General features: G+C 34.4%; 2 protein-coding genes across 8 annotated transcripts; one reads left to right on the top strand and one right to left on the bottom strand.

Moving 5' to 3' along the window:
* Positions 1-5,084: 5,084 nt before the first annotated feature.
* Positions 5,085-14,368, bottom strand: LOC143304182 (omega-amidase NIT2-A-like). Of its 3 annotated transcripts, none has more exons than XM_076626549.1 (4): positions 14,231-14,368; positions 9,391-9,575; positions 8,830-8,998; positions 5,085-8,725 (listed from the first exon to the last, which is right to left on the bottom strand). In XM_076626549.1, exons 2-4 carry the CDS (start codon positions 9,472-9,474, stop codon positions 8,718-8,720), a joined length of 261 nt encoding a protein of 86 aa, XP_076482664.1. In that variant the 5' UTR covers positions 9,475-9,575; positions 14,231-14,368; the 3' UTR covers positions 5,085-8,717. The 3 variants fall into 3 exon arrangements, with proteins under 3 accessions (XP_076482664.1, XP_076482662.1, XP_076482663.1); XM_076626547.1 differs by having other exon boundaries at positions 5,085-8,634; XM_076626548.1 differs by having other exon boundaries at positions 5,085-8,555.
* LOC143304183 (venom serine protease Bi-VSP-like) lies at positions 10,570-16,803 on the top strand. 5 transcript variants are annotated; one of them, XR_013060884.1, is made up of 8 exons: positions 11,241-11,959; positions 12,467-13,152; positions 13,481-14,977; positions 15,190-15,285; positions 15,362-15,640; positions 15,716-15,984; positions 16,068-16,164; positions 16,327-16,803. XR_013060884.1 is itself a non-coding variant. In XM_076626551.1 (7 exons), the coding sequence occupies exons 2-3, from the start codon at positions 13,021-13,023 to the stop codon at positions 13,634-13,636; spliced, it is 288 nt and encodes a 95-aa protein (XP_076482666.1). In that variant the 5' UTR covers positions 10,570-11,959; positions 12,467-13,020; the 3' UTR covers positions 13,637-14,977; positions 15,190-15,285; positions 15,362-15,640; positions 15,716-16,164; positions 16,327-16,803. The 5 variants fall into 5 exon arrangements, 3 of the variants coding, with proteins under 3 accessions (XP_076482666.1, XP_076482665.1, XP_076482667.1); XR_013060883.1 differs by having other exon boundaries at positions 11,242-11,959; positions 13,481-13,822; positions 13,945-14,977; positions 15,716-16,164; XM_076626551.1 differs by having other exon boundaries at positions 10,570-11,959; positions 15,716-16,164.
* The last annotated feature ends 450 nt before the right edge of the window (positions 16,804-17,253 follow it).

Here is a 17,253-nt window from a genome sequence, read left to right as displayed (position 1 = left end):
CCCGTTATAAATCTTAAGGTTTAGTTAACTAAAGTCCTTCAAACAGACAAACAGTCTTTGTCCCAACTACGGGAAGATAGGGGAGACATATTTTTCAACGAGCGGCGTCTCCCACTAGCAACTTTCCCTCGAGGGCGGCTAGCATCTTTTTCTAACCACCGATATGGAGATTGACCAATTAGCAGCAACGTCAATTTCTCTTACTTCCTAAACGAAGGCTTTCCTCGACGAATCCGATGATCTCGTGTCCTTAGACACACCCCATTATAGTTTTCCTCTGTGGCATCATCGGGACGGGACGGGCATTCTTTTACGCGCTCCCGTCGACCAAAGAGTAACGTCTTTACGCTCAGCAATTATTTTTACGAGTCAGACTTAGATTCAGCGAGAACGCCCATCTGTCATCCCGTTGGCCGCGGATTCGTTATTGAACCGGAGACCACTGTCACTAGTGTCGCGGACGTCTCACCGCCGTGGTAGATTGTCAAACCTGTGTTATTCATACCTGTGTCAATAAATCGTATCTTCGTTACACCGCAACGATGGCTACCTTCAATGAAGACTCCTCAAACACCGACAACCCTATCCCCAATGTCATTCCGACATATATATCCACCGAAAATGCGCTCTTGTAGACAAACGCTCGATTCGCGTCATAGCTTTTAAAGCTTGTCGCATCTCAATCCGTTGGAAAAAGTTTTTCCTGTAGCATATTTTATTTTTACGAACCAACAAGGTCTTTGTTTATTTCCTTCTTTTTTTTGCTCCAATTCCCCCATTGTTTTTTCAAGGATAGTATTTCAGAGCCATTAGTCAAGTTCATTGTAACAATAAACGTACGTTTCGGAAACATTTTGTGCTGTGAAACAGAATACACTAAAGTTTGAAGGTCACATCGATTTTCGAAAGTTTATAAATGGAGGTGTATGACAGTATCACCAGCTGTTGCTGTCCAAGTAACTCCAACATCGAAATACTACAACGATTCCAATCGAAAACGCTAAGAGCCTTAATAGACGCACCTTGGTATGTTACCAACGAAACCATCCATCGCGACCTCAAGATATCTACAGTCAAAGAGGAAATAGCAAAATATAGCGACAGATATAGCAAAAGAGTCAAGAAACACCGAAACCCGCTAATCACTGGACTACTCGATACGACGGACCAGATTCGATTTCTTTTTACTACAGACATGCAAGAAATTCCGTCTTGGAAAGCGATGTTGCGATTTCGAATGCCTGGACCATATAAAGAACATTACCGGAACTGGTAAAATTTATGTCGTTGATGATAATAATTCCTCCACGACTCATGAACAAACGCTACTCTGGGCGATGAGCTTAATGGTGCTGTTGCGGCTATTTTAATTTTTCAACAGGGATCCAGATGGCGCCGTTGACGAAATTCTTTCATTATAAACGTCAACGATCAACATCAGCCATCAGGGAACGAAGAAGGTACGCTGTAACGTGTCTGAGTAATTATACCTCGAGGAGTACATACAGTTATGTAATGAAGATTCGTATGTGAGTGTTTGTTTTCTTATTTATTTTCCCTTTGTTTCATTTGAATGGATTTTTGTACTCAAAGAGCGAGGTAAGATTACGTCAGATACGTTTTTACATATGCTAAAAAAATGGAAAATGATGACGATGAATCAATGACACGTAGAAAATTATAATCTATTGTATTGCTGTTATCTAATGGTGTTGTAGTTGACTGTATGGTGGATGTATCTAATGGTGTTGTAGTTGACTGTATGTTGTTCAATATTGCTATGAAACTCTTCTGATTCATTGTCACTTATACGAAGGATGGAAGTATACGAAATTGATAAAATTATTAATAATATTTACGAAGAGAAAGTAAACTGTTGGATATATGACAAAATAATTCTATTTTAAATAAGAGACTGGTCAGCGTGGTTATTTTGTTTACAAAATCAAACGAATTTAATGAATGTAATGGTAAGGAAGTAACTATAAGTGGCTGTTAAACTATTTTTATGCTTGAAAAGTAATTCGCAAAGTAATGTAAAGCAGTACTACTGAGTTGTACATAACCTCTTTAAGAATTTGTTCTTAACCTCTTGCTTCATAACTTCCTTAATTATACTCTTCAAACTTATTGACTACTTCGATGTTGTTACGAACAGAAACTGATAAAATATTAATCTTAAATATAGATTGAAATGAAAGCTTGTCACGTATATATATATATATATATATATATATATATATATATATATATATATATATATATGTACTACTTACTCAAACTATGGATCACATAACCTATACAAAAGAAAGAAAAAAAAAAATTATTGTACACTATAAAGCAAGAGGTTAAATCTTTAATCTGTTAAGAATTAAATTTTTTATTGTAATTGCGAAAATTATAAAAGTACCAAGCGAAGCAAGTACGGAATATAGGGATATAGGAAGCGATGGGGAACAGCAAGTAACTCCAACATCGAAATACTACAACGATTCCAATCGAAAACGCTAAGAGCCTTAATAGACGCACCTTGGTATGTTACCAACGAAACCATCCATCGCGACCTCAAGATACCTACAGTCAAAGAGGAAATAGCAAAATATAGCGGCAGATATAGCAAAAGAGTCAAGAAACACCGAAACCCCCTAATCACTGGACTACTCGATACGACGGACCAGATTCGCAGGCTGAAGAGGCACTACCCGCTAGACCTAAACGTTAGATTCATTTAATTATCCAAATTAAGTATATCCACTTACTTATAATACTTATAAATTATACCTATCTATAATAAGTATTAACTTATTGTAAATAAACAGCCATGTCACTGCGCCACGCCAGAAAAATTACTGAAAATTCTCAACGCGAGAATTGATTGTATTCCAACAAATGAATAAAAAAAAAAAGCTGTTGCTGTCCCCAAGCGCCAAAATACGTTCTGACTACTATTTTATGCATCTCACAGAAGTATGTCTTCATTCATCATCTCCCATGTCATCCACCAACGTGTTCTTAACATGTTATCTCCTAGTAAAATATTGATGTTGAGTCAGATATCCAATTGAATAATCTTTTCGGTGTCTACTATAAGACATTTAAAACCAAGGCTCGTACACACGTGTGCTTATACGTCAGATGTAATACTTAACACGAAACCTGCTTATATTAATATTAAATTTATGCATAGTAGGATGTTCGACCTTTGTAAAAATGAAATTATAATACATACAGTTTCACCGTGGAAAAGTGAATCTTTCTAGCATGTCCACGCAAATGCAGGGGAGGGGAGGACTGTGCATGCACCAAACAACTTTACGTTCGTAATTTTTCACACAAATGTACAACTGTAGGGAAATAATTATCTCTGATTTTTCGGATGTTAGGAATCGACAATATCGCATAACGGAATGCTGTGTTCTACGTATTCTATTTTTGTTACGAAAGTGGTACAAACGAAGTCCACATAAGAATAGTACAACAAAATCGGTTGAGGTTAGGTTATCGTGCAGATATCGCGGCTTTTGCATTGGAAATCACGCAACTGCCAGTCTCGTCGTTCCTTGTAAACGAAAGAAAGGTATTGTAATCGGTCGGAATTAACATAAAACTCGTCGCATGCGACCATATGGCCTGAATGTTGAATAAACGAGAGTAGAGCGCGAGCTATGTGATTCTAACCGTTTAGGCGGAAACTAATGATTGTAACCAGAACCGAGATATATGCCAATATTACTTTGCTCGACAAAGCGTATAAGATGAGGAGAGAATCGCGATAAGGTAGAACAAGAGACAGATATTCTCTACGTAAAGCAAGTCTGTCAACTAGATTGAAATCCTATAGCTATAACTACAGTGAATCCATATTCTGGTCAATTGTCTTTTCACAAATGAAGCTTCTGAAGAACGGAATTGATACAATAACTACTGTTCATTCATAACTACTGTTGTAAAAATCTATATATTTGTCTATCTATATCTATATATATCGATCTATATATATTTGTCAGAATGTCATTTTATCAAAAAACCCATCCTCTGTGTTACGCCGGGCCTCTCTGCCTGGCCCAGGTCACACACCGCGGGCCAGACGGACACCAGATGTCCGCCTTTCCGTACGGCGTACCCTCAATATCCTTAAGCACCCGTCATAAACCCGAGTCACTTGCCTGCTAAGGTCCTTCAAAACAAACAAACATCTGTGTCCGAAGAATTTCTAAAGACTATTGTCTACTACGGCGGGACAAGGGAAAGTTAGTTTTCTCACGTGCGCTGCAACTTTTCTCCCACTAACCACTTTCTCTCGAGGGCGGTTAAGACCCTTCGGTTAACCAATTAACAGCGAAACCTGTTTCCCTCACTCTCTTAACTAACATCGGCACCAACAAATCCGATGGTCCCGTGCGCTAGACACACCCATCCTTAGCTTTCCTCCGACACAGCATCGTCACTCAACTTCACTTCTTCTACATCGTTCAAAAGTCAACTACTAAGTATACGCTAATGCCCAGCGGGGCAGTCTAAGCATAACGCGAGAGTCGGTCTCGGTATTGTCGAGCATACATTTCCTCTCCTAAATATCTCATAGTGCTACGTCCACTAATACACTGAATCCACTTATAAGAGCCCTGCTCTAACGCACATATCTATCTTAGCTTCGTGCGACAAGTTGTTAATTACTTATTTCTCTCCGTCAGTGTAATCTAAGTGCTGGAAACATATAATTTATAATTCTGTGAATCACAGGGTTATACAACCTCAATCACCCTTATTATCTCAACGGAAATCAGGGGATCGATCAACTCGTGGTGTCGATTGTTATAATCGTAACGGGGATTTACGACCCCCGTTGACGTCTCTCCTTGCGATTGCGTCTCCCCGCGATTGGTCGAAGAAACTCTGTAATCATAGTTTAACGAAGCATAATTAATAGAAGAGGTAGAGCGTTAAGTGGAGATGATTTAATCACAGTTAAGTAGATAAATCTCTATATTAGTCTCTTTAATTAAAATGTCCTACGTTTTATTTGCGTCATTTTTTTTCTTCATCCAATTTAAAATGTTTAAATAACAATAGCCTATACAATATAATTTTATGTAAAAAAATTGATTATACCATGTTTATTACAGATATTTAACATTTTTGTGTACATACAAAATTTAAATTATACCTCGCTTGAGAACAAAAATTGTATTTGTTTTCCTAACATGTACTAATAATTATTGATCAAACTAGAAAAAGCTGGAGGAGATTACTTAGGAAGATTACTTAGCATCTTATATTCCTGGCAAGAGAAAATGAAAAATTCGTTTCTTCTCTTTGCTTCCCTGTTCCTTCTTTCCTCCTTTTTCCATTTTTACATCGCTTTGTTTTACATCGCAATTTACATTTATTTGTAAAGTTTGAATCTCCTCGATATTGAAGATGTTGAAGCTGCAAGTATGTATTTCATTTTAATCCATTCGAGACCGAGATTTAATTGTAAGACGATACCTAGGTGTCGGTACGATCTGAATGTTTAGTTGGAATGATTCTGTGTTTTACTCTCTCCAGGGTATCCTTTTCATACTTTGATTTTAAATCGATGACAATCTTAAATAGTATGCCTCATATTTTTAAAATATAAAATTATATACTATGTTATTCTATAATGTATTATGTACAGTTATATATATATATATATATATATATATATATATATATATAATATATTGAAATATTCAATATTCTATATTGAAAAAAATATGAAATTAACATGATATATACATTACTACATAAGTTATATATAAAATATGTATATTATACCCTTGCCTACTGACTGATATGAATTTCTTTCGGTCTCGAATACGTTAAAAGAGAGCGCAAAGAAGTCGAAATTACTTATTGTAATTAGTAAAACGACCTGAGAGGCAGACAGATACAAGAAAGAAGGAATATTATATTAGCGGCATTATCATGTTTTTGCTCTCTTTAAGTCTTTCATCGAGACAGACAATCTACAGGTATTAATCGACCAATTTCTCCAAGCTGATAACTTCGAATTGATGTTTATATATAAGAAGTGTTATGTGTTAATCTGTCTAAATGTTTAAAAGGTGTTATAAATTAAATGTTGTTAAACGATACGTAATTGCCTTCTGATCGTAAATTTTACTATCAAGGGGTGTTTTATGTATGCGTAATCATTGTGAATTATAACAATTTATGTGATCGATATTAAAGGTGTTTAAAAGCATGTATTTTTTTCTATATTATTATTCTCCTATATTATTATCCTATATTATTATAGCATTCCTATATTATTATAATATCCAATTACATGTTGATACACAAGATATACAGATTATTATTTATAACGTTTTGGTTTTCTTAATTGAGTCATTCATTTAGTACAAATGATAAGAAATTAGTAATAATTCACAAAAAAAGGATATGGTAGTAGAAATATTATAAAAAAACATTTTCTCTTTTAGTGTAGAGTTACTCCTTCTTACAGACAGTGTCGTACAAATCTGTACGTCTCTGAGAAAATGTAGGTATCTGAGCCCTTACTTCCTCAACAACTTTTACATCTGATAGAAAAAAGAAACATACGAAGTAATAAGTAATGCTTACTAATAAATTCAACAAATACAGAGGAAGATGGCTAAATCGATAAATTAACGAGACTAAAAATTAATTACATCATGGATCTCTCGCTTTTAATTTTAAGCTGTAAATTACCGATATCGGTGACTGCCATATTCTCTTGAGTTTCCAAATCGTAAAGAATCTTTCCCCAGGGATTGGTCAACTGTGTATGTCCCCATGCGACGTAACTTGCTTAAGGAACACGAGCCGGTGATATGCAGGCAACGTATAATTGATTATCATTCGCTCTGGAACGCTGAAGTAAAGACCAGTGCAATGGTCCAGTGGTCATATTGAATGCCGCTGGATATATCAGCATTTGGCAACCTAACCCAGAGAAGCAGGAAATATGAAGCCACCGAATACCAATTATCTTCGTAGTTGCACGGTTCACATTCCATCATTTCTGAATATGCGGGGACAGTCCTCTTATTGTGCTTTTAATTCTTTTATTTGTTTCATTTTCAGCAAATATACTGGTTTTTTAAATTAAGCTTCTTTTTATACAGAGTTACAGAATGATTCTGTGTTTTACTCTCTCCAGGGTATCCTATTCATACTTTGATTTTAAATCGATGACAATCTTAAATAGTATGCCTCATATTTTTAAAATATAAAATTATATACTATGTTATTCTATAATGTATTATGTACAGTTATATATATATATATATATAATATATTGAAATATTCAATATTCTATATTGAAAAAAATATGAAATTAACATGATATATACATTACTACATAAGTTATATATAAAATATGTATATTATACCCTTGCCTACTGACTGATATGAATTTCTTTCGGTCTCGAATACGTTAAAAGAGAGCGCAAAGAAGTCGAAATTACTTATTGTAATTAGTAAAACGACCTGAGAGGCAGACAGATACAAGAAAGAAGGAATATTATATTAGCGGCATTATCATGTTTTTGCTCTCTTTAAGTCTTTCATCGAGACAGACAATCTACAGGTATTAATCGACCAATTTCTCCAAGCTGATAACTTCGAATTGATGTTTATATATAAGAAGTGTTATGTGTTAATCTGTCTAAATGTTTAAAAGGTGTTATAAATTAAATGTTGTTAAACGATACGTAATTGCCTTCTGATCGTAAATTTTACTATCAAGGGGTGTTTTATGTATGCGTAATCATTGTGAATTATAACAATTTATGTGATCGATATTAAAGGTGTTTAAAAGCATGTATTTTTTTCTATATTATTATTCTCCTATATTATTATCCTATATTATTATAGCATTCCTATATTATTATAATATCCAATTACATGTTGATACACAAGATATACAGATTATTATTTATAACGTTTTGGTTTTCTTAATTGAGTCATTCATTTAGTACAAATGATAAGAAATTAGTAATAATTCACAAAAAAAGGATATGGTAGTAGAAATATTATAAAAAAACATTTTCTCTTTTAGTGTAGAGTTACTCCTTCTTACAGACAGTGTCGTACAAATCTGTACGTCTCTGAGAAAATGTAGGTATCTGAGCCCTTACTTCCTCAACAACTTTTACATCTGATAGAAAAAAGAAACATACGAAGTAATAAGTAATGCTTACTAATAAATTCAACAAATACAGAGGAAGATGGCTAAATCGATAAATTAACGAGACTAAAAATTAATTACATCATGGATCTCTCGCTTTTAATTTTAAGCTGTAAATTACCGATATCGGTGACTGCCATATTCTCTTGAGTTTCCAAATCGTAAAGAATCTTTCCCCAGGGATTGGTCAACTGTGTATGTCCCCATGCGACGTAACTTGCTTAAGGAACACGAGCCGGTGATATGCAGGCAACGTATAATTGATTATCATTCGCTCTGGAACGCTGAAGTAAAGACCAGTGCAATGGTCCAGTGGTCATATTGAATGCCGCTGGATATATCAGCATTTGGCAACCTAACCCAGAGAAGCAGGAAATATGAAGCCACCGAATACCAATTAACTTCGTAGTTGCACGGTTCACATTCCATCATTTCTGAATATGCGGGGACAGTCCTCTTATTGTGCTTTTAATTCTTTTATTTGTTTCATTTTCAGCAAATATACTGGTTTTTTAAATTAAGCTTCTTTTTATACAGAGTTACAGATTATATTAATTTTATATAGAATATATTTAAGAAAGATATTTAATTTTTTGCTAGTTAAGTATTGATCGGTTAAGTTACTGTACCTTTGTTCCGATAAATGCGTGCCATTTCCTCGAATCTAATATCATAGCAAATGCCAATACCTATTTTGCAGCCCTTCACATCGAACGTCGTTAGGGAGTTACCAGGACTGAGTGAATCACTCTCTCGAAAAGTAATCTTATTAGGAATGTCGATGTCGAATAGATGTACCTAATAACATAAAAATGTGGTAGCTAATTCTATTGCTGCAACTTTTGTAATTTAATATCAAAGTTACCAACTCCTAAACTTTAATTATTTTTTATTTAATAACTGACAGCGTTTTTATCACTTTCTTTTATTAAAAAATCTTATCATTTAATAATGTTTAAAAAGGAGAAAAAATAAGTATTTTCGTATGTGAAAAATTTATACAACAACAAACACATTACAACAAAAATGGGCGTTTCCCGTATCATAACGTATTTTATAAACCGTAAATTATAGAATTGGTTATAGTATACGTATGTACATATGTATATTCCTAAATTATTCCTAGATAGAGTCACTTTCTTCACCCCAATATTTTCAACTTCAAAGCCATAAAGGAATATATTACTTACCTTTCGGTGTCTTGCTATCAAAGTTCCATCGGGACCCCAAATAGTACAGGTATTGTACAATTTATCGCCCTCTATTTCAGGCATCGTACCACCAACTACATAGATGTTGTTTTCTTTAGCTGCGTTCGATGAAGCAACGCTCGTTTCACCATCAGGAATACTCTCGGCGTATTTTGGAAAGTACTCTGCATTGCAATATTTCAATTAATGAAAAATAACTGTCTTTTGTTCCAACCATAAATTAAATTGAAATGTTTGTCAGTTTTTTATTTTCTAAATTATCAAAATAACTAAGTTTTATATTTCGACTTAATTAAATATGCAATTACTTAGCTAATAGTATATATAATAAATTGTTTCTACAGGTTCAAAATGAAAAATGAATATTTAGAAATACTTAATTACGACAATGCTATTTGTGTTAGCATCAGTGGCTTGTTACTCAACGACTTTGCTAGTACTTTTTGAAACATAAAGTTAGTTTTCAATTAACACTTATACTAGAGGCGGAATTATAAATGCAAAATAATTGATAATACTAATTTATAAGTACCTAATTATTAGTATCTTAAAAAATATATTTATACAAAAATCACGATAATCATGAAAATGGGGAAATCCTATATTCTCGACTCAATTCACAATTTATTTTGTATATTAATTAGATTCCGCGCTCATCAGTACGTACTCACTGGCGACATCGAGAAAATGTATCGGCAATTCCTCGTACGACCAGAGGATCGGAAATATCAAAGGATATTATGGCGCAGCGCGAGTGGAGAAACAGAAACATATGAGCTTAACACCGTAATACTCTTATCATAGAAATAGAAGCAGTCCTCAATTCCCGCCCGCTAACTTCTATCTCCACCGATCCAAATGATCTCCTAGCCCTCACTCCCGGACATTTCCTCATTGGCGATTCATTAATGTGCTTACGTGATCGAGATTTCAGGGACATTCCATCGAACCGACTCTCCAAATGGCAGCATATCCAACAGCTTAAACAACATTTTTGGAACCGCTGGCATAAGGAGTATTTGAACGAGCTAACCAACCGCAATAAATGGAGCAAGGGTGGACACAGCATCCAAAAGGGCACAATCGTCATCCTCAGAGAGGACAACGTTCCCTCCATGCATTGGCCTCTGGGCCGAGTTATCAAGGTTCATCCAGGCGCCGATGGTGTCATCCGGACAGCTACAGTTCAGACGGCAAAGAGCATTTTGGATCGGGGCGTCAAAAGGCTTGTCCCACTGCCAATTCAACCCGATCTCGAGAAACCCGAACAACTAGCCACCGAGACGAAATAAGATGGGAACTTCAACCACACCTCGCTAGTTTGATCGGTACCCTCTCAACGGGGGGAGAATGTTACGCCATGCGGCTTACCATAGGTCATATTCTTAACTATCGATCGCGGCACTATAATGTCGCAGACGGATCGTCGCGTCTGCCCGGCAAACAAACATTATAGTGGCAAGCGCATGGTTCATTAAGCAGGGCGACTTCCAGAAACGTCGACTCGTGGCCCGTATTTTACCTCGCGTAAAAGAATGTGGCGTGATCCGAACGTAGCGGGGGTCGCCTTCCAGAAAAAACGAAAAAAATCGAAAGGCGTTCAGAACTTTTCGAGAAGTCGAACCGTCAACACATGTGGTATGTCGCGCATTACTTATCAACCAAAACGCAGTTACATTTTTTTTGTTCCATTTATATCTTTCTAGTTAATAAGTTGTTGAAATAAACATTAATTTATTTGTGTTAATTCTGTGGAATTTCATTGAACTACCCTTATTATCATAATCGAAATAAGGGGATCGATCAGTTCGTGGTGTCGATTATTTAATCGTAACGGGAACTTACAACTCTCGTTGACGTGCTATCCCGCGATCGCGTCTCTCCGCGAACGGTCGAAACAAAATGATTCACTAAAAACTGTCCTGAATTCCTAAGAAGTTATTTACCGCAAAACTGACAAAGTGTTTATTTAAAAAATGAGGTTGAAGGTAGTCCTTTTCTTTCATTTCATTCATTTTCATTTTCTTTCTTAAGTATGGCTAACACAATATCTAATCAATTAAAATTTTATATTTTCACGTGAAAAGTTTCTTTAGATAATTATTATCAACATGATGACTAACTCTTACGGATTAATACGTGTCTGTAGGGCAATCCGGTGGACTTGATCGGCTTTTTACTTCGAAAGTTGAGTAATCGGTGTCGCTTTCTTACGCATCTTTGAACTGTATAAATGTTTTAAAATTGTTTGATCCAGAATGTACCACACCGAACAATCAAGAAGGCAGGTGCCTTGACTACAGAAAATGTAAACCTCTGCAAGAAATATGGCAGATACAGTACCGTACAGCCACCGATTTTTATAGACGATCAGTGTGCAGATACCAGGGCAATGTTACGATCGTTTGCTGTCCGGACGATCCAAACAAAGAGAAGAGAGAAATTTTAATAAAAACTGTGTATAAGTATAAGGCTTGGCGACCACCATACTGTAGTTTTAGCAACGTCTCTCATACCAGGGTGGTCGATGGTAAACCAGCTGAACTTGGTACGTTTTATGTCTTTCTTTCCGATTAATAATAAGCCATTTACTGCAAAGAATGAACTTTAAAGGCATTAAACAGCACATCAATGTACATTTCAATTAGACTAAATAATAATGCTATGATTTTATCGGTAGTAACTTTACTTATTAACTTGAATTATTTCTTTCTTCTACTCCATGTTAGGAAGAGTATCTTTTTGCTTGAAATAAAAAATTGATATAGGAGTAATAATATGGATAGAGATCAAAAACTGTTAGGGCAGAAATTACACGTTTGAACTTTATAGTTCAGTATAGTTCAAATAGAAATTATATAGAATTATTTAATAATTTCTATTCCAGTGGAATAAAAATTTAATTTCTGTCTTTATCAAATCTCTATTTCAGAGTATTTGTACGTATGTACTTATCGTCTGCTGTATGATCGAATATCGAATAGATAATAATCGTTGTTACTCATTATGTGAGAAAAAATTATGTATATTCACAACTATGACTATTGCATTTTAGGCGCTTGGCCATGGATCGCTGCATTAGGTTTTCGTAATCCCCGAAACCCAGACAAACCACTATGGAAGTGCGGAGGTTCCCTGATAACGGCTAGGCATGTTTTGACCGCAGCACATTGTGCACATATGGATGGAATAGAAAGCATACACAATCATAATATTGCCATTCTTAGATTGGTGGAGGAGGTGCCATTTTCGAGTAAGTCCTCAAATATATATATATATATGCTATTGAGTATTACTGAAGTATCATATCCTGAAATTTCTTACTGTACACATATATTGTGTCATAAAGCGTGTACAATTCTTTCTCATACTTTTGGTCATTCGTTTCCTGCATTTTCATTTATTTTTTTATTTTTCAGGGTACGTATATCCCATTTGTACGAAAGAGCCCCTACGAAAGAGCAACTTTGTCGGCTATAACCCCCTTGTTGCTGGATAGGGAGCATTAAGATATAGTAATTGATATCAATTTTATAATAAAATTAAACAGTTCCAGTCTTAAATATCTTTCTTATTTTCTTCGTAGGACGACCACGACGTAATGTATTAATGGAAGTACAAATGCCAGTGATTAAGAACGCCGAATGCAAAATAGCTTATTCCAAATTTCCTAATGCACCTGATATCACTGATGGTATAATATGCGCCGAACATGCTCAGGGTGGAGAGGATTCTTGTACGGTAATTAAGTTACAGAGTTACTACAAACTATACGGTATCTGAAGACACGTCAATTCGAATTAACATCAAATCGACGTCTTAAACATTAGAAATAATAGATAAACACAATTCAATAGTTTTGCCCACTTCTCACACCTCATTATGGTATTTAATCTAATTTCCTTCTAATCTTAGTTTTGCTCAAAATACATATAACATGTACATTATAAATTGGAGCATTTCAATACACAAGTCAATAGAAGATTATTACTGTATATAAGTATAATTTCAATACAATTCGATCGATATATTTCAGTATCTTTGATTAAAAATTTAACGATCCTTTCAGGCTGACCGCGGCGGACCACTGCTGATACAACATGAATTAACCTCGTATTTAATAGGTATTGTGTCTTATGCTTATAAGTGCGGCACAGCTGGGTATCCCAGCGTTTACACTAGGGTCACATCGTACCTTGACTTCATTCTCCAAGCGATGCAATAATATGATATTACTGTTCCATAAATATCATTGTGTAAAAAACGTAAAGTTGGATTTTCTTATTGTGGAGATAAGAAACAGCTCAAATTTACATTGTTTTGTACGTTACAAATTATAGGCTTAAAATGTACGAAATGTAACTTTGAAACGACACTAATTTTTTACGCACGATAAACCTCCACAACTTAGGTATGTAAAGATGATAAACGTATATTAATTCTATTAATTTGGTAATAATAAACCAACTTTCTGAGAAGTTCTGTAAATTTCGTTTCTGTTGTATCAAGAGAATAATGGAATATTCCACTTAGATCGTATACTTCTTGTATGTACATACAAAATTTTCCGGCTAATCTAAAACACTTCATAAGATAGAGAGCTTCTGGAAATTCGGACACAGAGAGTGCATAAAATACAAGATAAGTCTCGTGTCTTTCAAAATTATTTTTTATTCGCTAAAAACGTCCTGTGTACTCATGCAATCACATGCAACCTCGAAACTTCACTTATTTTTTATCACTTTCCAATTCAATACACTGTTTCTGCATTTTTGACTATATGTAAGAGAAATTTCCATTCAGCCAAAGGTGTACTTACAGATTATAGATTCCTATACGACTCTCGGTAAAAATTTATCCGCACTCCAGATAGTTAAAACTTCTGTCGACCGTATTGATCCATCTGCACTCTTCGTATGACGTCAATATCTGTTCAGTGCTGCTGCGTAGGTTACATTGTGTTACGTCAATTCGTTTGTGACCGTTGCGCGAGTAATGGCGCTTTGCAATGGTGATTTGCAGGAAAACAGTGCAGGATGCTGTGATTCGTTTCTTGTGGTCGGAGGTTATGTTTGATGCCTATATTTATCAAAGATTTAATGCACATTATGGAGAAAGTGTTTTGTCACGAAGTGTGTTTGAATGGGCACAAAAGTTCAAAGAAGATCGCACAAGTGTTATGAAAAAACAGCTGGACGCCCGTCCACATCCACGATGACAACATTGAACGTGCTCATGAACTTATGCTCTATGGAATAGACGAGTGACGCTGGATAATGTGGCAAATCATTTGCAAATCAGCCACGGCTCTGCTTATGCAATAGTGCACGACAGATTTGGGTGTTAAAAAGTTTGTGCGAGATGGATGCCGAAAAAGCTGATGAAAAGGTGAAGACGACGATGCATTCGTGGTTCGCAGCTCAGCCCAAAACATTTTTTAATGAGAAAATACGAAGGTCGTTCAGCAAATGGACAAAGTGTATACAGAAATTGAGTGATTATGTCAAAAAATGATGTATGTCTTTTTTGACAATTGCTTAAAATAAATTCTACACCGACAGAGCGGGTAACTTTTTACTCACCCTCGTAAGACACTTAAATTTCCAATCTATTATGATGAATAAAAGAGCTTATACTATTAAATCTAATTGTATTTTGTTGCATGAGAGTACACGTGTATGTGATGTACATTACCTTCATATCCCCTTGAACGCTTCAATATTGCGCATATATACTATATTTTGTACAGCTTCTATAAAATTTTGTATGTTTGTTTAGGCTGTTAATCTAGAGGCTGGAGTACAAAGAAGTGGCACAATGATGTGGGCTGATGACATTTATAATTATCAAGGAATCACCCCTACATTCGCTCAGGTATATATCGTTGACTATAATGTATTTAACATATATGATTGTTAGAATATTAATAATTAATTTTTAATTCTATCAGAATTTTAATGAAACTGTCCCTTGGGAAGGAAGAACTGATACCTTGATATCACGGTTTGTACATCCTATATGTACGACAAATTTTAGAACATTATATAACGAAGAACCAGATCGTCGTGGCCATGTGATGTGAATAAAAGGACTTGAATTTGATGATATTTTTATAATGTCAGATAACATAACTAAGTATCTTCACAGTAAGATAGGATGACATGGTTTACATGATCTTAATGTTGTTCACTTGAGTGATGATATTATAAGGAAAAGTGTAATATCACAGGTAGGATGATTCATAATTTAGAACTACTAACTCATGTATGTATTAAAAATTAAAGAAATATATTAAATTTTATAGGATATTTATGTTTAGTAACCAGTAATTCAGAGATTGGTATTCATGGTTACTATAACGAGGCTGTAGAAACGCACCCTTTCTTCTTTGCAAATGGTCCTGTATTTATGTCTAAGCCGAAACTGGAACCTCTGAATAATTTAGATTTATTCTTGTCATTTTCTAAAATACTTATCTACAGTATACCATAAGGAATGATACCGTATCACACCTAATCAAGTGCCTTAAGAAACATCAACAGGATATCACAGTAATCCCTTATCGACTGATATGTAAGTAAAAGTTATGTGTCATTGTTATACACAGTTATGTGTTAGTGTTATACACAGTTATTTATCATTTTCTATTAATTCAGTTGTAGCCACTACAATATCTATGACACCGGTAGTAATTATAAGAACAATAATGATGTTCTATAAGAGGAAATGATGATTAGGAACAAAAACTTACAGGTAAGTCAAAGTATATGTTATTTGCCATTTGAAAAGAAAGTTACTAACTTAGAATTTTTTGATAAATAATAATTGTGCAAAATATATTGGATTTCAAATTTGTCAAAAATTGAAATTTAAGAAGCATTGTAATAATATAACATTAATATTTTGATTTTTCAGGAGATATCATGCGGTGGATGGATAATATGTAAAAAATATTAAGCAGTATATGAATTTTCATATTGCGTAGAGATAACAAAATGAATTTTAAAAAATGTCGACATGGTAATAAGAAATAGCATCATGACAAAGAATATATAACCACAGTTTCATTTTTTATAAATAAAAATTTGTTGTTCCAGATTTTGAAATATAGTGAAACGTTTAATTAGTATCTTAATATCTTTAAATAATTATTATTTTAGAATCAATTGTAATTGTATCATACGTACTTTTGAATTCGTGCAAGAACATATGTAATTTTGAAGTAGTTATTATTAGGAAATTGTTAGACGCGAACAGTATGCGAAAAGTTAGTATGCAGCGTAATAATTATCAATCAAAACACAAGAATTAAATTCTTGAGGAAAAAATTTCCGGAATTTCTTATTTACACGATTATAAAGAAATCCATAATAAAAAGGAGCTGCTTTCTAATACTTCTCTTCCTTGTAATGCCTATGTTAATGATAACGAGGTTCGACTTTTTGTTTTTAGAGGGATACTGGAAAATTTGAAAGTACAGTACCATTGGGAAGAAAATCACGATATTGAAAACGATATTTGCAAGTAAATTTCCAAAACATCTGTTTTCAAATTTTCGCTTTCTATTTCACATTAAAAGAAAGGGCTGCCTTCTTTCTCTGCAAGACAAAACAAACATTCTGAATCTCGTATCAATGAATGATGTCAATAAGTTATTTTTCTTTTCAGATTGAACAATATTCCAGATTTATTCATAATTTCATACTACGCGAAGAATAGACTTTCATAGGTATATAAAGGAAATATTAAGTATAGGAAAACTCTTTTTCGTTGTAGGTGACATATGCTTCACGGTTGAACACGTGTATTTTTGAACACATATAAATGAAAAAGTACTCTTAT

The sequence above is a fragment of the Bombus vancouverensis genome, unplaced genomic scaffold (assembly GCF_051014615.1).
Source record: "Bombus vancouverensis nearcticus unplaced genomic scaffold, iyBomVanc1_principal scaffold0026, whole genome shotgun sequence".
NCBI classification, from domain to species: Eukaryota; Metazoa; Arthropoda; class Insecta; order Hymenoptera; family Apidae; genus Bombus; species Bombus vancouverensis.
The sequence above is the reverse complement of the archived record's forward strand: the minus strand, read 5'-3'. Positions and strand labels throughout refer to the sequence as shown.

Bases quoted from the DNA above. Each gene is read 5' to 3' on its own strand.
- LOC143304183 (XM_076626550.1), top strand. From the start codon at position 12,433: ATGTATATTCACAACTATGACTATTGCATTTTAGGCGCTTGGCCATGG. The intron at 12,665-12,830 runs GTAAGTCCTCAA...TTTATTTTTCAG, and splicing joins GGAGGAGGTGCCATTTTCGA to GGTACGTATATCCCATTTGT.
- LOC143304182 (XM_076626547.1), bottom strand. From the start codon at position 9,474: ATGCCTGAAATAGAGGGCGATAAATTGTACAATACCTGTACTATTTGG. The intron at 8,999-9,390 runs GTAAGTAATATA...TTATGTTATTAG, and splicing joins TGATAGCAAGACACCGAAAG to GTACATCTATTCGACATCGA. The intron at 8,635-8,829 runs GTACAGTAACTT...CCGCATATTCAG, and splicing joins ACGCATTTATCGGAACAAAG to AAATGATGGAATGTGAACCG.